General features: G+C 52.8%; 6 protein-coding genes across 6 annotated transcripts; 2 read left to right on the forward strand and 4 right to left on the reverse strand.

Moving 5' to 3' along the window:
• Nucleotides 1–6,862: 6,862 nt before the first annotated feature.
• BDP55DRAFT_547836 (uncharacterized protein) lies at nt 6,863–8,211 on the forward strand (the record flags this gene model as incomplete). The annotated part of the gene is made up of 3 exons (XM_060568784.1): nt 6,863–7,165; nt 7,250–7,396; nt 7,453–8,211. The coding sequence occupies 3 exons, from the start codon at nt 6,863–6,865 to the stop codon at nt 8,209–8,211; spliced, it is 1,209 nt and encodes a 402-aa protein (XP_060432341.1).
• A 956-nt stretch (nt 8,212–9,167) lies between these two features.
• Nucleotides 9,168–10,807, reverse strand: BDP55DRAFT_726521 (phosphoglycerate mutase; the record flags this gene model as incomplete). Its single annotated transcript, XM_060579160.1, has 3 exons — nt 9,168–10,159; nt 10,212–10,667; nt 10,753–10,807. The coding sequence occupies 3 exons, from the start codon at nt 10,805–10,807 to the stop codon at nt 9,168–9,170; spliced, it is 1,503 nt and encodes a 500-aa protein (XP_060432342.1).
• Nucleotides 10,808–13,269: 2,462 nt separating this feature from the next.
• BDP55DRAFT_547828 (uncharacterized protein) lies at nt 13,270–13,941 on the forward strand (the record flags this gene model as incomplete). The annotated part of the gene is made up of 2 exons (XM_060568783.1): nt 13,270–13,788; nt 13,846–13,941. 2 exons carry the CDS (start codon nt 13,270–13,272, stop codon nt 13,939–13,941), a joined length of 615 nt encoding a protein of 204 aa, XP_060432343.1.
• Nucleotides 13,942–14,149: 208 nt separating this feature from the next.
• Nucleotides 14,150–16,425, reverse strand: BDP55DRAFT_51453 (T-complex protein 1). The gene is made up of 5 exons (XM_060567736.1): nt 16,287–16,425; nt 16,138–16,204; nt 15,878–16,086; nt 15,234–15,824; nt 14,150–15,182 (listed from the first exon to the last, which is right to left on the reverse strand). Exons 1-5 carry the CDS (start codon nt 16,309–16,311, stop codon nt 14,359–14,361), a joined length of 1,716 nt encoding a protein of 571 aa, XP_060432344.1. The 5' UTR covers nt 16,312–16,425; the 3' UTR covers nt 14,150–14,358.
• A 694-nt stretch (nt 16,426–17,119) lies between these two features.
• BDP55DRAFT_547644 (uncharacterized protein) lies at nt 17,120–18,677 on the reverse strand (the record flags this gene model as incomplete). Its single annotated transcript, XM_060568761.1, has 3 exons — nt 17,120–17,867; nt 17,920–18,285; nt 18,334–18,677. 3 exons carry the CDS (start codon nt 18,675–18,677, stop codon nt 17,120–17,122), a joined length of 1,458 nt encoding a protein of 485 aa, XP_060432345.1.
• Nucleotides 18,678–18,899: 222 nt separating this feature from the next.
• BDP55DRAFT_656653 (uncharacterized protein) lies at nt 18,900–20,087 on the reverse strand. The gene has a single exon (XM_060574382.1). It carries the CDS (start codon nt 19,600–19,602, stop codon nt 19,312–19,314), a length of 291 nt encoding a protein of 96 aa, XP_060432346.1. The 5' UTR covers nt 19,603–20,087; the 3' UTR covers nt 18,900–19,311.
• Nucleotides 20,088–20,579: the final 492 nt, after the last annotated feature.

Below are 20,579 nucleotides of genomic sequence, written 5' to 3' on the forward strand. Positions count from 1 at the left end.
TCCTGATGAAGCAGAAACTTTCTTGCTCTCAGCCTACTTGTTTTTCGCAAAACGCAACCACCCATCTCTCACCTTCGGGTCAGCCAGCCTCACGGGATATTTCCTATCGCAGAAAACCGCCCCTCCCTCCTCCACCTTGATCCATGGACGATGGTTCAGTGGGGGGTGGGAGGTCACCGAGCCAGGTGAGCCGTGAGCCGGTCCAGCCCTGGCGAAGAGGGAGGTCAGTCCCGGTCAGCAGTCCAATGAAAGGCGGTCATCTTCGTTCCTGAGAGTATCTCTCTTCGGCATTTCTTTTTCGCTATTTCGTTTCCTGCCAAATCTGCCAGGGGCATTCCCCTCCGGTTGGGACCAAGATCAAGGGGGATCGATCCTGGTTAATGCAGTCCAGTTCCTCGCTCGAGAGCGGGCGCTGTCAAGCTATTGTTGGTTGGCTTACGGATCACCAACACTGCTTTTCATCATTTCATCTTGAGGCTCATTTCTGCGCTACTGGGGTGTGTCAGAGCCTGTCAGCGAGCTTTCATTGGGGATTCCTCTGAAATTTGGCCCGGATTCCGTCCGCCGAGGGCGTGCGTGCGCGCGCGCGCTCTTGCGGCCTGCCTTGCAAGGCCCCGGCCGGACCTAACGGCGAGAAACCACGGAGTTTTTCCTTGGGGAGGATCCAATCAATGGAACCCGTCCATCTCCCGAGCCGCCGGGCCTAGACCGTCTGTTCCTACTCTACTTCCCCTGTCGTCTCTCTGCCACCCCTGTTTCCAAAGGGGACAGGAGTTCGGAGTTTGTTGATCAGTGAAGAAAACCCACCCCTTGAGCTTTTTGTTTCTGACGGACATTAACCGGCTATTTGATACAGATTGCTGATCATGTCCAGATGGGTAGACACGGCTTTGGATTTGTGAGTAGATTGCAGAAGTCCAGAGTCAGGGGCGCACAAGGGGCTGCGGGCAAGATACTGGTATGGCAGATGGCAGTTAAAAAAAAATAAAAAATAAAAATAAAAAAAGAGACCGGGGCCGTCTCGGAGGTGATACATCATACACCACCCCCTTGGCAAGCTGGCACTCTTATGGCGCTCGACTTTTCTGATTCACAACGGCAGTTGGGGGGAAAACAAGAATTGAGAACTGGAGAGGAAAAAGAAACCAAGAATTGTGACGGAAACAGCCGGTGAGCGGTCGCACAGACTGCCAATCTTCACCGATGAGGGTCCCCGCCTCCGGGCTTTCTTTTTCCTTCTCTCCACGCCATGCCATGCCCGCATGTCGCTGGCCGGCAAGGCGAACCTCCGGCGCGGGAGCTGGGCTCCACACCGGTGGGATGTGGAGCGATGGGGAGAAGCTTGGGTGCTTAGGTGCTTGGAAGAGAGGGGAAAGATGAAGCTACGGTAATTGGGATTCAGGAAGCAAAAGAGACGGGAGGCCGCAGCTTTCGATTCGGGATAAGGGCATGGCGGCAAGCTATCTGTGGCGGCGCTTCTTCTTCCTCTCCCTTGCTTTTCGGTCTGCTGAGGATGGGGATGAGGATGGAGCGGACGAGGATGCGGGTGCCCGCGCATCAAACCAGCTCGGCTTGCCTGGCTTGGGGGTCACGCGAGGCCACCGAGGCGTCTTTCAGTTCTGCTGATGATGAGGAGAAACGGGAGATTGCGTCGACAATGCCAGCATCCGTGGACCGTGAGGGTTTTGGCGTGATAGCTAACCCTCTGGTGAGCATGGGTTGCTGCTGCTGCTGCTACTGCTGCGACTGCGGCTGCTGTGCAGACGGAATAGAGAGCTGGATGTGCGTCTCCTAGTGTGAACGCGCGCGAGCGGAGGGACCCGTATACACGCTAGGCTCCACGAATCGACCGGATCGTTTCTTCATGCAGGTCTCATCACGATGAAGGAAGCGTATCTCGGTTAGAGACAGATCGGTCTGGCTGCCGAGTGCCATGTTAGGGAGGAGATCAGCCTCGGAGAGTGAGTGCAATTCTGACTTTTTGCTAGTGTATTCACAAGACGATGCTGGGGATGGTCGATGGTCGGTCGCGCGATCTAGATGGCGCCAGGGGTTGAGATCGTACGGGTCATAGATTTCGGGGTTTTTACTGGGGTTATTTTGTTTGTTGGAAGACAATTTTCCAAACTCGTCCATGTTGGCGAGTGCGAAGAATTTCCCTCCCCTTGTCTAGCTGCGGGGGCGATTCTCTTGGAAGCATCACAGTGACGAAACAGCAACAATATCACTGCTTCGGTTGTTGGTCTCTAACTCAGTGAGCGATATGAGCACCTGCCCGTTTGGAAGGCTGCCCATCCTCAATGATTCATGAAGCCATTTTGGGAAACCCACGCAATCTCGAAACAACTGATTCGGGGTTCTTTGCGAGTGAGTGAGTAGCCCCTGATTCCACGCTGGAATTCTGAATTCGGGATGTATGTTAATGGATGGCGGGAAGGCAAGTTGGCATGTCACACGAACCTGCATTGCGCCGAGTGGCACAAACACAAGGCCTGAGGGCAGAGACCTACCCATGGCGTGTCGCTCTGCCTCTCTGCCTGTACGGGTGCAGTTACCCGACAGATGATGCGCCACGATCATGCAACTCTCGACTGTCGGTGCTTCCATCTCCATCATAGATGTGACGTCCCTTCGCAGACGGACGACCAGACCGTCGTTGTGTCTCTCCGCTGGACCGGCCTTGCATGATCGAGGCCCTAGATCAACCCCTCTCAGGGGATGACGGCCATTGGAAGACGGGTTTTGCTCCGAGATTGTTGTGAAATCGAGAGGACGACGCTTCGTCGATGACAAGGATGAAACATCGTGGCCGAATGTCTCTTGGCGCGTGAATCTGGCTACAGGCAGTGTTTTGTAAGCGATGGAGGGAGGGTCAACGTAGAGGCGGCTCTTTGAGCTATGTACACACTCTGCGAGGAGTGTGAAGTGATCTTGATACCGACCTTGAATAGCTTCATCCAACGTGGGGGTTGGGGGTTTGAAGATTGCTTACAGCACCGAAGATGTCACGGGAAGGCGAGTTGCAACTGGCTATCTCGGACTCTCTATATTTCTTCTTCGTGGCAAAGATAGCACCTATTCAGCTTGACTGTGCAGATACTTGACGGAAGTGTCTACGATGATGACAGGCTACCTCCGGTCGCAAATGCTCGCGAGGGACTTGGAGCTAGCCTGGGTTGCTGTTTCACTTCAGCTGCGTTCACATCGCTTCACAGAGCGGCTGGAGGAGTCTCCCTGATTACTTCGGATCTCTGATGTCGTCATCATGAATAGCCTATGATTTGTGAGCTGGCCATGGGAGAATGGGGCAGTGTAGGAAAGATCTGACTTGATGAGGAGTGGACGAAGATACAGTAGAAGTCACCAAAATCGAGATACATTGTTGAGTTCAACGAGCGGTGTTCGTCGTCGAGGTAGGTTTAGTGAGGATCGCTAAAGGAATGATGAAGAGACATGAGAATCATTTCTTGACCACCATTGCATATCTAATTTGTATCAAAAACCAAACTCAAGTTTTCATGTGTTGAGATAATCGCTCAGGCAAGCCTTCTTACAGAAGAAGAAACCTCCAACTCGCAGATTGGCTGGATACATAGTCATCGCACAACATTGAACTCGATTGTAGCAGTACCACCGGGCAGGGCACATGCAGTCGCAAGAACACCTCACGATCGTGCTGTTTTAGAAAGAATAAGCTCATTAGATGTTATTTCTGAATCCTCGAATTCGAAAGGGCTAGGCTGAAGGGGCTAATATATAAATATCAAGATTGAGCTCTGCCAGTAAATGTTCTTCCATCTTGCTGTATTCCATTGCCGAAATTTTGAACGCAATTATGGTGCCCTCTAGAGATCTACCTGAGCAGGCTAGGGAGTTGTGGTTGGGTTTTATCGTAATTCACGGAGACGGGCAGCAATTGCGTCTCTGAAAACGTGCCTGCTGGCGTCAGGCCGGCTGCAGTCACTTGAAAAGCATTTCCGTCATGAGTAGGCGAGGGTGTAGTCAGTGGTAGGACAAGGCCGTATGAGAAGAGGATTCTTAGCTGATACTACAGTTATGATATGAGGCTCGGTGAGATATGCTAGTCCAGTCTCTGAGCCATGGTGAAGACTATCAAGCCAGGAGGAAGGAGAGGTCGATTCCCCATATCCTCCAGCGCAGCTGGCTGACCAAATTCCGGTTTCTAGCCAAGATATGCGAGGGACAACGATCACATGTATGCATTGCATATTCATCCCATCTACACAATATACACGGGAAGGAACCCATATGTATATCCCCTCAACGCCGTTCCTATCACCAGCCAGCAGGCGCCCGTCTAGGTCGACGGATCGGGTCAAACTGGCTGGGTGGTGGAGTAGTTTAAGGTCAACAACCAACTACGCCCACAGCCTACTCGATGACAGGTTACGAGTTTGACTTCGAATCCCAGCGTGAGCACCAAGAGATGTAGCCCCCCATTCAACACCGGGGGGGGGGGGGGGGTGGACTCCTTTTTTCCATCTCAGGGAATAAGAGATCTTGACTTAACAATAGCTAAGGGCTAGCTATATCAGAAGACATCCTGTCTATCTTACTTACGCTACTCGTTGGAGTTGACGCCTTTGACTATCGACTGCGTAGCTACCCGAAAAGGTCCGATTAGCCGACGTTGGTCGAGAGGCGGCTATTGGAGGCGGGATTCCGGAAGAAAGTAGTCATTATTCGGCGAAACACCTCTGTCCCTTTTTCTGCCATGGTCGATAACAGTATCAGCCTCATCAACTGGACTTGGACCAAGAACAAGTCCCAGAAATGTAACTTCTGTCTATCGCTCCTTCCGAGTCTCCGGGACTCGCTCCGGCTTGAGCCCACGAAAGCGGCATCTTGGCATCTTCGGCGACTTGGACCAACAAATAGCGCCTAGTTAGGCCGAGTACTGGACGACGTGTCTTGAATACGCGCCTATGTAAGAAGGTTCCAAAGCAATATAACCATCATCTGGATAACCGGCCTCTTGTCTGAATCAGACACACGGGCAGTATGGGCGGATTACATATCCCGGCGAGATGGTAGGTTGAGTGACCCCTTTGAGAGCGACGATGGCCCACTACGTGGAATTGGGCCAGCTTACTTGCCGCGCGCTTCTCACCATCCAAAGAACCCAGACAGTTCTCACTTCTGTCTTTAGTCGACTGAAGTCCGTGGACGGCTTCTCCCCCCGCCCTCTCGGACATAATTAGGCAGCCAGTTCAGCAGAACCGGCCACAAGTGAGACCCCAAGATCAAATAAACGCTGAGTAAATGGGACGAACACCTGGAAACCTTACACCCGGGTTAAGTTGAGAGTAGCCGAGATGGTTGTGGAAAATTGCCACAAACGTCGCTAGTTAGCTCTGACGAAGAGGTTACGCACACGATGGACGCAGTTGAGGTCGCCGACCTCAAAACTGAATCGGAAGCATCAGTAATGAATTGGGATGTTTATTTCTCATTGAGATGCGTCGTGAGCCAGACTGATGACTGCCGTCGGAGTTTTGAAGGGTATAAGTATCCGTGTGAAGAACCTAATCGACCCGGACTACGTTTGCGATGGTATCAGAGCCAATGATTATACGTCTGCGCCTCCTCCTACTTTACTCAACGGCAATGATAGCTCCTAGAGTTGAATACAAGGGGCCGCATCGGCAAGTAAGTTTTTCTTATTCACCATAAGGTTAGTTTGACTTGCGTAGGGAAATTGGTGATCGATATTCTGCCCAGCTCTGCCGCGGCCCGTCTTGGTCGAGACAACGCCCGTCTTGAGCCTTGACTCTCGTGCGTATGACACGACTCGATGAAAAACATTGAGGACAAATCATGTGATTTGTTGCTTCTTATTATGCTAGGCACGAAAATGGAGTAATGGGCATACAATTGTTAAAGAATAAAGGGCGCTAGGAAGTCCACCTTATACGAAGAACCCCTCCACAAGCCTTTCAAGGCAATCTCTACGCTCGCAATACCCTCACAGATCCCTACTCATTACCGTTCTCTCGTAGAGCGAGACCGAATCAGGATGTTGTGGCTCGTGCCAGAGGAACCACAGAGCATAAGCTTCGCCACGATTGTACGGAGTAGTCCTCATGGGCTCAGGGATACCCGCACTTGCCAAAACAACTTTAACCGCTGCTCAAATGCTCGCCCGTTAAACGCATCATGCTTTGAAATAAGATGAGGCTCAAGCCGCTATACTCGTAAAGGAGGACTTGCCGCAGGGGAGGTAACCACAGAAAAGAAGCTACCTGACTCGGGAAAGAGACAATTAAAACCTACACATATTAACCACCGCCCTGGTTTCCCTCACAAATACCGTCTCTACGGCTGCAGATCTTTTCAGCTCTTTCTACTTAGGCGACTTTTGTTCCTTACTTCTGTTCAATGCCTAGCGGGCTTCAGCACGGATGCCAAGTTGCTCTGAGAGTCTTTGGAACACACGATGTCGCCCCATCTTTTACTCTGTCAAGTTGTCAACTGATTCAGGTCCAGAACCTGTAATTAAACTCTACTGAGGAAGTGCTAGTGTGCTGCTGCGGGAGCCCCGAACGGCTTACACCGACCTATGCGTGGTTTGGAGAACCTCAATTCCGCTCCGCAGGAGTGCAAGTCCATGAAGGACATAAGTCCTCTCGTGGAGTCAAATACAGTATGCCCGCACAAGTTGCTTATCGTGAATCTCACTCCAGTCTCTCCTCAACATCACGCAGCGATATTTGTGTGTGTAATCCAACAGCCTAGAGTTTCTCCATCACTCATTCAAGGAAAACTCCAGCATCCACTCCTTTATTCAAACAAATAATTCTTTTCCCAAAAAGCCTCAAACATTCCACGTTCGTTGAAAAAGATGGCCTCTGTTTCGTTCAAGTCCCTCGCGGCTCTGGCCCTCGCCCTGTCGCAACCGGCCCTCGCCGCCGTGTTCCCGACAAACATCTTTAACCGTTCCGAGATCGAGGCCATGTCTCTGGAGAAGCGCGGTTCCATGTACGCCTACCAGCTCTGGGACTCTGCCGAGATCCCGTACATCCTGCAGGGTCTCCCTCACGACTTGTCGGATTCGATCCGCGGTGCCATGAGAGAGTGGGAGCAGTCCACCTGCATTCGTTTCCTCCCCAAGACAAGCCAAGGTGCCTGGGCCAACTTCAAAAAGGTAAAGAAGGGAATAAGAATATGATTATATCAAGAAAGCAGATTTCGGGCACGGAACATTCGCTGACTTACATGATTGCTATAGTATGACGATGGATGCTACTCCAAGGGTTTAGGCTCTCCTAGCTCGGGAGAGAGAATCGTGAACCTCGATTATCCCAATGCTTGGGAGAAGTTTCTCTCTTTCGGAACTTATAAGGCCTGCCTTGACGCCGGCACGCCTTCTCACGAGGTAAGAAAGGGTGCCCCATCTCATACCATACTTCGAAGCTTACCCTGAACTTCTAGCTTGGACATCTCATCGGACTCACCCACGAGCACCAACGTCCCGACCGCGACCAATACATCCGCGTCCTAACAGACCGCGTCCAAAAGGACGAACTCGACCAGTTCACAATCGACACGGGCGCCGACGTCTCCGTCCCCTTCGACTACAACTCCGTCATGCTTTACGACACCAAAGCCTTTGCCAAGACCAACAAACTCACCCCCATCTCCGGCTCAGCAAGCCTCAAACACACAATGGAAACAATCACAGACAAGAACGTTGACCCCTGGAACCGCCCGACCCCCAACGACTTCAAGGCCGTCAACGACGCCTACGCCTGCGAGGAGTACTACACCCGCGTGATCCCGCAGTGCCTCGCCGGCAGCATCCCCTCCAACGGCGACTTCTCCTCGTACAGCTTCATCCTCGACAAGCACACCGAGGCCTACATGGCCGCCAACGGCTACACCCACGTCGCGGCGCACCAAAACTGCCGCGCCAACATGGTTGGACAGGATACCGACAACTGGGGCTTCACGCCGCTCAACGGCTGGGGACCCCGCGCGCCGTACAAGGTCACCACGAACCGCTGCAAAAAGGACCACGACCGCCACGCCAGCCGGTACGAGGTTGCGCTCTGCAAGGGCGATAACGAGGGCGCTTGCGATATCAAGTGCGGTCTGCGTCGTGTGTGCCCCTTTGATGCTGGCGGTAAGCAGGTTGATAGCAAGGCTATTGATGTGGTTGATAACAACCTCTGGATCTGCCACCCTCACTAAGTGTAATCGCGGGCTTTGGCTGGGACCACCCGTGGTTCGAACCTTTCTGGTAGGAAGAGTAGTCGAATTGGGCTGTACACTATTCAGATGTACGAGGAGATGAGAGACGGCATAGCGTATGGAATGCTGGGAGTTCAGGTGGTGGTAGTTGCGGTTAGGGGAGAAGAATCGGAAATGTGTAATAGCTCAGCTCGGTCATATCAGTTGAATCGACAAGCTGGTCAAGACACTATTGAAAGCGAAGAAGTCCTCTGGGCAATCTCATCATTTGGAATTAGCCAGTGACACATCCATCACTTTCCTTGACACGATTCCTGAACTCAGGCCTCTGGAGATTCCTGCCTCGAGAGGAGACTAAAACGATTCCGAGACTGACAAAACAGATAATAGGCCACAGTAGTCGAGTAAGTGATTGCGGCATCATAAGTGCCTTGGAAAGGTCGCGATTACGGTAGTTCCTAATGTGATTAGAGTGTGGAAACCACTTTCCGCCTCTTGGCAACCGCTTCAAACTTCAAGGAACCCCTAGATTATTCATGTCGGTGTAAGCAAGAGACAATTCAGACTGCAAACAGAGATAGTGATTCTGTCAGGGATATCTTACGTATACGAGACAATTCATGTTGGCAAAGTTCGCTTGGATATTTCAATTTTTGGGCATTGACATTACTGCCCGTTTTGTCTATTCGCACCATGCAATCTAGGTATATCCTCCTCGTGTCGTAACCAACAGCCAAACAACGAATCAACCAAGGCGCCATCGATGAAGTAACCCGTGCCCGTCTAATGCGTAAGAACCCCCAATCGCATGCATGTCAATCGTTTCATGAGCAAAGGAGAAGAAAAAGCCGCATTCCCGCACAGGTCCCATATCCGTAGATGCGCCTTTCACAAAACCCCCACAAAGCTTCGTGTGGCCTTTGACAAGCCACCGTGTGGCGCCTTCGTCATACTTTTCAGTAAACACTGCCCAGGATGCTCCTGTCTCGCTTCTCCGCGGCGTCGATATCCTCTTCGTCTGCTTCAGAGCCTCGGTGGCTGCTGTTGGTGTCACCAAGACGGTTGGCGCGGCGACGCCTGCTTTTCTCATCAGACTGCTCGTCCTCGGTACTTGGTGTTATGTTTCCTTTGGTCTGACCGCCGACGATGCTGTTGATACTGCCATTGACACCGTTGTTGTCCCCATTAGACACAATGCCAACCTTGATCTTGGCTACGGCTGTAATCTCTGGTCTGTGGCCGTCCTCCTCGGAAGAGTCTGTGTCACTACCTGCAATAGAGGTCTGCCCGGAGAAGGTTCCGCCAAAATCACGGCCAACATTGAGGTGCGGCGAGATCATGCTCCGTAGACGATCCTCTGCAGAGATAAAGGATGGAGTTCCATCGGGAGATGAAACGACCTCGTGGCGGGCTCGGGTGACGTCGATCTGCGGTGGCCGGCCATCGCTGTCGGTGCCCTCGTCGGATGTGTATCCCTGCTCGCATCGCTTAACGGGTCGCCGTCCTGGTGCAGGGGACTGCCGACGGGATAGGCCGACGGTCCCATTAGAGGTGACTTCGTCCGTTTGGCGAAGGGCTTCCAAGTCGTCTCGCCTCTGGTAGTGGCTCTTGTGATCACACCCGTTAGGACAGCCACCCCAGCGCCGCGTGACGATGAAGGTCTTACTGCGTTCGAGAAGAGTACCGCTCTTGGCATCCTTGGTGGGCCGTTCCTGGTTCCCCTCAATCTCACTCCTTTCTTTGTCCTCTTTCTCTTTCAACTCGGCCCGCTCCTTGCGTAACTCTGACCATGTCCGGAGTTTATTCTCGAGGATGTACTTCCCGCTCTCTTCTTGCTTGCGCATGATGAGGAACTCGCAATGGTTGACGTTCCGCAGGTCCTCGAAGTACTCGACGGTAAAGTGATACCACTTCATCAAGAAGACTCGGGACATAAGGCCGTGGGTGACTGGACAGTTAGCAACACACAAAACCGAACTGTTCGAAGATGTTCGACATACCTAACACGCAAACGCTGGCAAAATCGTTTTCGCCAAACTGACGCCACAGACTCTCGTTGAAGCCACTAACTCTGTCGTAGGCGTCTGCGGCGCTCTCACCATTGGGAATGCGGTAGAAGAAATGGCCGTAATCGGCACGCTCTTGCCACATGCGTTCCATTTCGGCGGAGCATGGCTGGAAGTTACCAAAGTCCTGCTCACGCAAGCGGGGTTCCTCGTAGACCTTGATGTTGGAGCGCTTGAACGGCGAAGGGTCCTCGTCGTCGGATGTCAGCGTCGAGAGAATACCCTCGGTGGTCTCGCGAGTCCGGCGGTAGGGGGAGGTGAAGAAGTGTAGTGTATCATCGGCGCGCAGCAGCTTGCGCAGGTTGCGGCCGGCTTCGTAGGCTTGTTGCCAGCCGTCTTGTGTCAATTTTACTCGGTGATCGGGTATCGTCTGGTGAATGTCTCGGTTCTCTGCGTATTCAGAATCGGTTAGCAATCCGGTCGAACGGAGATATCTCGGACCAAGGGGAGTAGAGAAAGAAAGAGAGAGTCGCACTGTTGCCTTCGGACTGAGCGTGCCGAATGAGGATGATGAGCCTCGGTTTGACCATGATGTCGGGTTGTGACGGGTGTATTTGCCGGTTTGTAATCGAAATCGGGCGCCCAGAAGTTGTGTGAAGTGGTCGACAATGTAGTAGACGGCGGTGTGGTGGACGAGGTTATTGTTGTTGTAAGAACCAAGAAATTATGTATTCCTCGATGGATAAGGTATCATTCAAAGAAAGGAACAAAGCTCAGTGCAAACAAAATGGACGTGAGCGTCTTGTCGCAAAAAGTCGTAGCGTTGGGAACCTTGTTGACCAGGAAGGGTATGGAAGTGTAGGGGAAAGAATGAGGCGTGGCGGGGGCAAGGCAGGAGAGTGGTGGACGGTGGGCGGATGCTAGTCGCAGAGGCAAACCTTGGGATGGGGCTGCCGTTGTACGTGTATCGCTTTATGCCAACCTTAACCTTAGAGATAGACGGAGAGAGGGATAGAGCCTGCTTTAGTAGTGTGTAGACGTTTCCGACCAACAGGTTGAAGAGGTTGAGATGAGTTGAGTTTGGGTTGAAGGTGCAAGGAACGTAAGGCGTAGCAAGGAGTGGTTTAAGTGGGATGGAATGGACATGTCTGTCATTGCGAGAGAAGTCTCAGGGATGTTTTTTTTTGGAGGGGGGCATTTGAGAGGTGTGAGTCTCAGGGACTCTTGGGTTGTCTGGTACATCCATCACTGCATGCATGCGATACGTATCTTTGCCGTGCCACTGCCGCCATTGGTGACAATGATCAACTCCCGCATGGGGGCATTAGGACTGTACATCAATCGACGGCGTGTTGCCCCTCGTGTGCCAGGTATTTTTGGGCATTGCCATGGCAAGCCGCAAGCCGAAAGCCGCAAATCGCAAATCTCCTGTAGGAGGTAAACTAGAGAAAAGGACCCCTCGTCCCACCCAAATGAATGACAGTCAAACAGACCCATCCACACTCTACTATGTAGGTACCTTTACCAGAGACAACGCAACCCGACTTCTGGCTCTTTGTTCCGCGGGGGGGAGAAAAGACAGGCAGGGTCGTCCCCCCCTCCAAGTTGTTCCAACGGGCCACGGCCCCCGGCCATCTCTCGCTCTACAGCGGGGTACATCGGAAGATCTCAACGCCCTGTCAGCCAACCAGACGTCAGAGGCAGGGCTCGAGCTGGCACCTTGAGACAGGGAATCCGCAGCCCCTGATTGGCGCACCGACCCTCCGACAAGCGGCGAGGCTGTAAGCCCCACCGTGCGGCGGCACGATGGCACTTTGCAAGTTGCGAGCAGCTTTTTTTTTCTTTTTCTTTTTCACGCTTTCAAATTTTGTCAGTTCCATATGAATGGGTCTGCGAATATGGACATACCATTTACGGATTGAATTTTTAATAAATGGAGGGGAAACGGGGTCTGCCGGCACTGGTAAAACTGTCTTACCTGCAGAACCAAAGTGCCCACATTCCAAGTGAAGCAAAACTGCCACCCCAAAATGCACCTCCAACCAACAGACGGTTAACAAACCGCATATATTTTGTTGGATGTGTTGCTGTGCAGTTCCTGTTGCTGCAGTCTTCCCAACCAAATTTCTCTTTCTGTGATTGTGATTCACTCATCACGCCCAACTTGCCGCCTGACAACCAACCTCACTGCAACCTCATACCCAAGGTAAACTCAAAATAAGGTAAGTGTATCCGTACGACCGCCGTGTCAATCAAAATCCGCATCCACGTCTGGCGTGAGGTGGTTCACCCATCTGCATGCTCCGATTAGGCGCGTTGGCCAGAACCGCCCATTCCCAGCGCTGTCATTCGATATTCATTCTTTTCCCCACCTCATCCACACGACCTCGCCCACACCCACAACTTACCTTGTCCCAATCATCGTCCTTCATTTCCTCAGCCTTTCCAACAGGCAATCGCACACCACGCCGCAAACGTACCTTGACTCTTACCGATTCTTACCAACAGGCAGGTCACAAACAGCAGACAGCCGCCACCACCCCGGCCATCTCCTAGCCGCCCACTTCCAGCGCGGGAACTCACCACACCACCGCGCGCCAATCTTTTCCCGCTTAGATCACGCCGCGCCCGCGCGCCTCCATCTCGCGATCTCTGGTGGTAACTCGCAATCTCTGGTGGTAACTCGCAATCAGACATCAAGTCACCAAACATTCAATCACCCACTCCAACAATCACACACACACACACACTACCTTACCTAGACCGGGGAAGACGGCATCCCAAAGCCCAGCTCAGCTACGCACGCAGACGGCCACCATCACATGCACCTTCCCGCACGCCCGTCCGCATAGCACATCGTATCCGGTATAGCATAGCACAAATCACCCGTAGCCCGGGCCTACCGCGTTCCTCACCCCGGATCAGCCCATTCCACATCCAGCCTCATCCCACAATCATACGACACCTCTCCCCCGCCAATCTCGAGCTTCCTCAACGCAACCGCCCACGCCCGAACCCGCAGCAGCAACCGCAGCAGCAACAGCAGCCGAAAATGTCCGGCGAAGGCCCCGAATCAATCCCCACCTCAGCGGACCCCCGCTCCCGCCGCCCAACAAAGAAACGCGCCCTCACCCCCGTCTCCGAACACGCAAAACACCTCGAAACCCTCTTCTCCAAACCAGACCAAGAGATCCGTCTCCCTCCCGGTGTCGGCGTCGGCGCCGGCACCGTAGCCAAACGCGCCGTCGCCGCGCCCCCCGAGATCGTAACAAACGTCCAAGGTTCCTCCGCCGGCGCCGGCTCCGGCGAGTTCCACGTCTACAAGGCCAGCCGACGCCGCGAATACGACCGTCTGCGCGCCATGGACGACGAGGTCCGACAGGAAAAGGAGAATGACGAGTTTGAGCGCCAAAAGGCCGAGCGGGCTGCCAAGGACGAGGAGCGCACAAGGAAGAATCGGGAAAAGCGGGATAAGAAGAAGCAAAAGGGTAAAAAAGGTCCCGGTGGTGGTGGTGGTGGTGCTGCTGCTCCTGTTGCAAAGGGAGGAGCCGCCACCGCTTCGTCAAGTGGTGTTGCCGCAAGGGCTGCGACGGGAACATCTACAAACAAGGAGGATGACGATGCCAAGGACAACAAGGACGGCACGAGCAAGGGCGCAGAAACGGCGACGACCTCGTCAGGAGCTGCTCAGCCCCCCGGTATTGTGATCCACGACGATGACTGATTCATCGTCCCGTGGTTGGAACTTGGAGGCCCTGGGCCTGGAGGGGGGATTGTCGAGCTTTGAGCTTTTTTTCAAGCTTGAACATAAGCTTGGCGTGACCAAAAATAACTTCAGACCAAACACCAAATGTTCGGTGGGTCCCGCGCCATCTTAAACATTGATTTGACAGACAGGAGACACCAAAACAAGGCAGGGGAGGGGCATTTCAGAGCATTGAGAGCATGAGAGCATGAGCATCAAAGCTTTTTTTGTCCTTTGGAGATGTCCCGAGAACTTCAGTCGTCTAGGTAATTTCTAATCCCATGTCTATGCATCCATACAGGGGTATGACCTTTTTTTTTTCATCTTCATCACTTCTCATCGCAACAACCTCTTCGTCATGAAAAATACCAAATCCGACTAACGTCAACAGACATCTCATTCATCGCCACCTCCGTGCAGGCCGTTGCCCATTTGCGCCGCCTTTCTTGCGCTGCAAATGTCGTCTACTCTGAGGAGCAAGCAGGCGGACTGTGAGTCATGTATTAGCATTGTTGAACAACGTGTAAAAACAAAGACAGAGAGGAGAAGGAGTAAAAGTCGTAAAACCCAATGTAGACATACCTCGATCGCCGTCTTGATGCTCTGCAGCTTGATAGCCTCGGGCTCCCACACACCGTACTCCTTCATGTCGGCGACGACACCAGAGTCACCGTTGATACCCCACGAGTGCTTGCCCTCGGCGTGCTTGGCGCGCAGGTCCGTCAGTACTCTGACAGGGCTGGCACCGGCGTTCTGGACCAGGGTGCGGGGGATAACCTCGAGCGCGTCGGCGACCGCCTTGTACGGCCATTGTTGGACACCCTCGACGCCCTTCGCGAGCTGGCTCAACCGCACCGAGACAGCCATCTCGGTAGCACCACCGCCAGGGGAGAGTCTGGGGTTGAACATGACGTTGCGGGCGACGCCCATGGCATCCTGCAGGTTACGCTCAATCTCGTTGAGCACGTCCTTCGACGGGCCACGGAGGAGTACTGTGCAGGCCTTGGGGTTCTTGCATCCGGTGAGGAAGGTGAAGTACTCGTCGCCAATCTTCTCAATCTCGAACAGGCCGCAGAGCGTACCGACATCGGAATCTTGGATGTCGTCGACGCGGTTGACAATGGTGGCGCCCGTCGCTCTTGCTATTCTGTTGTTGTCCGTCTTGCGAACACGGCGGAGGGCGGTAATGTTAGCCTTCATGAAGTAGTGCTGAGCGAGATCTGCTGCATATTAGTCCTTGTTCCCCAATACCTAGCAACGACAAAACGCACCTGAGACGCCCTTCTCGGTGATGACTAGATCGGGCTTGAGGGCGATGATGCCCTCGCACATGGCCTTGACCTGCTCCTCCTCGATCTGCAGGATGCGGTTCCAGTCCTCCTCCTTGGAAATCTCAATGTTGGTCTGCGACTCGCCCTTCTTGTACTCCAAGGGGCAGTCGAGAAGGACGATTCTGGGGTTTTCTATTCTTCGGCGCATCTTGGGGTGGGTAATGTCCTTGTTGAGCATGACTCCGTCCAACACTCTGCTGTCCTCGATCTCACCGCCCGGCACCTTCTCCACACGTGCGTATCGCTTGATGTCGACCTCGGTCTTTCCGTTACCGGCCTCCCAGGTGACGGTGCGGACGGCGCGGAGGGCCAGGTCGCACATCAGGTCGGACCATCTCGAGACGAACTTGGTGCCGATAGAGGAGGAGATGAGGCCGCGCATGGCCTTGTCGTCGTTGACGTCGATGGGGAGGGAGATGTCGTCGACGATCTCGAGGGCGTCCTTCAGCGCGCGGCGGAAAGCGGCAATGATCTGGACGGGGTGAATGTTACGCTCGAGCTGGGGGAGGGACTGCGCAAGCATCTCGCCGGCTGAGCCAGGTCAGTTTCTGGCTTTATAAGCAGGATAGCTTTCAGGGGCTTACCCAGAATAATGACCGTCGTTGTTCCGTCGCCAACCTCTTCATCTTGTGTCCGGCTGAGCTCGATCATGCTCTTTGCTGCGGGGTGCGAGACCTCGATCTCTCTGAGGATGGCGTGGCCATCGTTGGTAAGGACGATACCGCCCATGGGGTCCAGAAGCATCTTCAACATAGCCTTGGGTCCCAAGCATGATCGAATAATGTCGGCGACGCTGATGGTGGAGTTAGCGAATGTCTATCGAATGTTCGAAAGGGCATCGTACGTCTTGGCAGCCGCGATGTTGGACATCTGGGCCTTGCGACCCGTCTGCCGTTCACCGGCGCCGGTGTCTGTAGAGTATGCAGTTAGTGCCTGATCGTGATAATGGGGGGGTAGCTAGTCAGAGCTCTGGGGAAGGAGGGGCTGCCGTACTCATTACCACTACTGGAGCCTGCATGATTGTGCGACGACGAATTTAAAAACTCGATAAAAATTGATGTCGTCGAGGGGATGTGTGTATCGGCGAAGAGCTTCACCGTTGCAGAGGAAACCGTGGAGATGGCGGGGGTAGTGGTGCTGCTGCTGCTCAAGGCACCGGGCTTCTAAAAAGTTCGCTGGGCGGGTTTGTTTTTTGGCGGGATGAAGCTGGAGCTCGGCGGAACCTTTTCCCCGGCTTCACCGAGCTTCACCTGGCTTCTGGCCTGGCACACCGACAGACCCACCTTTGACAACGTCCCATACTCTTCTTCAATGTTCCTCTTTCATCTGATGGTCCAAGTCTTTTATACTCCCTGGGAAGGAGGCTTGCATTAATGAGGCCTGTTTTTCTCGAATTCTGCCATAAAAGGTCGGGGGAACGTGGCTGAGGGGCATGATAGGGAAGTCTATGCATTAACTTGCAAGTCCTCGAGCCTCACTCAACCTAGCCTTTTGTTCGAGTCCCCATTGACGTACTCTTTTTTTTTTTTGGTCTTTCCTCTCATTTGGTTAGTAGTGAATCACTATGGGGGCTTACTGAGTAGGTCACTGGGTCAGCACTGATAAATCAGATTCAGCTATGGAATACTCGCTCTAACTCCAGTCTAGGATTTTTCTGAGTCGCTACCGTTGTACTGTTAAGGGATACCGTGTCATAGCCCCGGGGGCCATGTCCTAAACCGTTGCATTTCCTCGCCATATGATGCAGTCTCTCTTCTCTGTGCAATCTTGGCTTGCAACTCGGCAATTTGCCACACGATCCCCAACTGCCACCATGGGGTTTGGTCCTACCAACGGACTTCGTTGCGGAGCCCAGAACTTCTAGGAGGAACCACGTTACCTTCTCGCCTGTTATAAAGCCCTCTATTCAGGCCTTGCGTTTGGGGCCTGTGTGCTGATTGTGGTGACTGAGGCTGGAAAGGCGCCCACTTTGACAGAGACGCCTGGACGATCGGGGCAAACTCTTGCCATTGATCCTTGAACGTAATGTCCACGATGCATTCATCTCTAGCCATTGCGTCCTGGAGTGAAGCCCATCGCTCCTTGTCAATTTCTGCCGCCGAGAAAAACCGTTGCCAGAATTCCCTCTTTCTCAGCAATACCGTGTTCTTGCCCACACGTTTGTCTGTTTCTTTCCAGGGAAGACCAGTCACACCTGGTACGGAGAGAAAGTCCGCAAACGGGCTGGAATCCGGAATGTGACCTTTCTTAGACCCCGTAACAAAAATCGGCACACCGTTTCTGCACACCCTTAGCCTCATGTTCACGTCCTCGCGACTTCGAGCAGAGTCTCCTATCGTGAGCTTTTCAAAGTCCCCAAGCTGTGGAGGATGGTTCTTGTTCGGTTGTTCTTTCTCGTTAGGCATTTGCTGTCTTGTGCCTGAAAATTCCAGGACATTCTCGGCGGTCATAGCAATCTTGATGAAAGATTGTGGCATTGGTGTTAGTTCGATGGGGGCTGGACCTCTGACTTGGGCCAGAGGCTGGGCTATCTCGATGCAGATCCACCTGCGTTTCGCTCCGTTAATGTCGGTGCTTGGAGGAAATATTAGCCCGGTCCTATCTCGAATAAGGGTCAAGAACTCACATATCCAACTCTACCAATGAAAGTTCATGTTTCCGACCATGCTCGAAGAACATCTCTGTGATGGAACTCGGTGGGTTATCCTCAGCTGTGTCATCATCTAGGGGCGGCCCCGGAAACGGCTTGAGCGAGTCTCCCACCCTTTGGAAGTGTATCCACTGTATCGCACGCCTCCGATATCCGTTCAGTCTCATCGATCTGGCTTGGAAGGCGCTGAAACTCATGTTCATCGACATGGTATTGCAGCTGTCTTGCCACTCGGTGTTCATAATCTGGCCAGGCCGCCGTCGGGCCACGAGTCCCTGAATAGTGTGAAGAGTTTTTACGCATGGTCGCAGTGCCGCCGTCAGCCTGCTAGAGGCCTCCCTACTTCTCACTAATGAGTCAAATATTCTCTGCCACTAGGAGATAACTTACATAAACGGCATTCTAGTTTCGATGTGATCAGTCAAACGCTGAGTGCTGATTTCGGTGTCAATTGTCGTCTTGTCTAGGTTCTGTCTCCAGGACATCGGCAATGCGAGGGCATGGTCGGTCAGCTCGATGCCACCCAAAGCCATAGCATTAGTCTGAGATTCGCGATCTCGAGTTTGCTGATAAACGGTTTGGACTTCGTCTCTTCTCTGCAAACCCATACGGGTTCCCAAGAACAGTTTCTCTTGGACACTCATACTGGGCTTGAGATCAGATATTTTGGCGAGGTTGTAGCCAGCATCAGTCTCAGCTTGGATGTCTGCTGGGTTTCGGGAAAGCGTCACCATTCCTATTGCTATGGTTAGCCAGTGAACCTGATTTACGTACGTATTAGTCTTACGATGTTGAGAAACTTTATGAAAGCAATCTACTCGAGTTGGCTTTGGTGGGCTGATTTCTGGGTCTAGGTCAGTCATGGAATCGTCGTTTCGGAGATAACAATTTGTGGCAATTGACTAGCCACAAGCCTTTCAACTATACCTGGATTCGTGGCCGACATGGCTCTTCTGCCCCTCACCCGGAGAACTCGAGTCGGTCGTCGTTTGTCAATCGATCTCGGCAGGCGCTTAGATGCTGCCGCGAATGCGGCCAAACGAGGAGGAACATAGTGTTTGGCCCGCTTTCTTCCAGGTATGCTGTTCTCAGACTCGCTCGCATGTCTCTTGCGATGCTGAGCCCCCGGGATTGTCATGCTGTCGATTGCGCCGTGTTCGGCCCGCTGAACTCGACTCGACTCCGTGGTGCTATACTTGCTGGAAATTGTGTAATATCCCGAGAATGAATGCTAAAAGATGCTCATGAGGAGAGAAGCAACGGAAAGAGCGACCTTTTGGCTTAAGTCAGTACTGTAACAGAGCGAGATGCCAAAGTCGCTTTCTCAGAAGGCTTGAAGAGAGTATGGAAGGGCGAGCCAGAAAACGCTTACCACGAATGGCCGGGAGACAACAGCCAGTAGAAAGGAAGGTTGGAAGAAGATAGGTATTCGGAAGGTGAAGAAGGAGGATCTGACCTCGTATATGTCCTCAAAGAAAGGCAAGGAAGCCATCCGCGGTCACCTTGTACCGAGGATGGAATAGACGGCGTCTGGAGGTGGAAGAGGCGAGTAGGTGCGAGACAAACGAGTGAACCCTCCAATGAAGGGGAAGCAAAAAAAATGAGCGAAAGTCGCATAGACGCCCAGTGGTAAGAGGCAAAGGAAGTCAAAGTTGCCATTAGAGGAGCGAAAGACCTTTTGCGGTGTAGGTGAAAAGGTTGGATCTTTAGCCAACACCCTCCCTGCCTAGCATCGACTTCAAGTGGCAGTGGCCTCCTTCTTGAGCCTCGATTCTGTAATCGAGCAAAAGAAGGACACCTAGAAGTGGGTGGAATCAGCAGAGCCGAACCACCCAAGAGCAGAGCTAGATCACCCCAAACCTTCTCTCTCTCCGATGCCTTGGACTTGGACGGCTGCCATAGAGCAGGTGGACCCTGTAGATTACCACATATCAGGCAAGAGAGGAGAATATTATAGGAAGGTAGCTTCAACCGATTCTACGAAGCAGGAACAAAGCGGTCTGGGCCTAAGGTTGAGTGAATAAGCCATCTTCAAGAAGAACACGAACGTGTTCTGTCTAATCCAGCCTTCTCTCGAACAAGCCTCGAGATCCCATGGCTGCTTAACCTCACGTATCCTCAAGCCGAAGCAACCACGCAGCCTTAGTGTAATTTAATGTATTGAGATATCGTCTTTCAGTCACAACTACCACCATCTCTACCTCCAGACCGCTCAAGCACACGGTAAACGTATCTCTCCTCTCCCAGAGGTAGGCCACTCGCCGAGCCGAAACCTCGAGCATCGGCTGACCTCCGGACCCGACCTGACCTATCCCATACCCAACACGTAGATACCTCATCAGAACGACACTCGTCCATCCCTCTACTCAAGTCCGGTGTTGGCCCAAACTTTGGACGCCATGCACATACATCGCCAAAGCTACGACGTGTTTCGTCCCTATCGTGAATCCATGAAAAAAGAATAGAAGCTGATATATAATCCTGAAGTAATCCCCCTTGCAAAAAGACCCTCCTCTAGAGGTACGTCTCTATGATGGTATCCGCCTCGAAGCAGTCGTACACAATGGGCAGAAAAGGACCATATTAATCATGATGAACCTGAATCTTTCGCAAAACCCCTAAACTCCTGTTTCCCC

The sequence above is a fragment of the Colletotrichum godetiae genome, assembly GCF_030913485.1.
Source record: "Colletotrichum godetiae strain CBS 193.32 chromosome Unknown BDP55scaffold_11, whole genome shotgun sequence".
Taxonomy (NCBI): domain Eukaryota; kingdom Fungi; phylum Ascomycota; class Sordariomycetes; order Glomerellales; family Glomerellaceae; genus Colletotrichum; species Colletotrichum godetiae.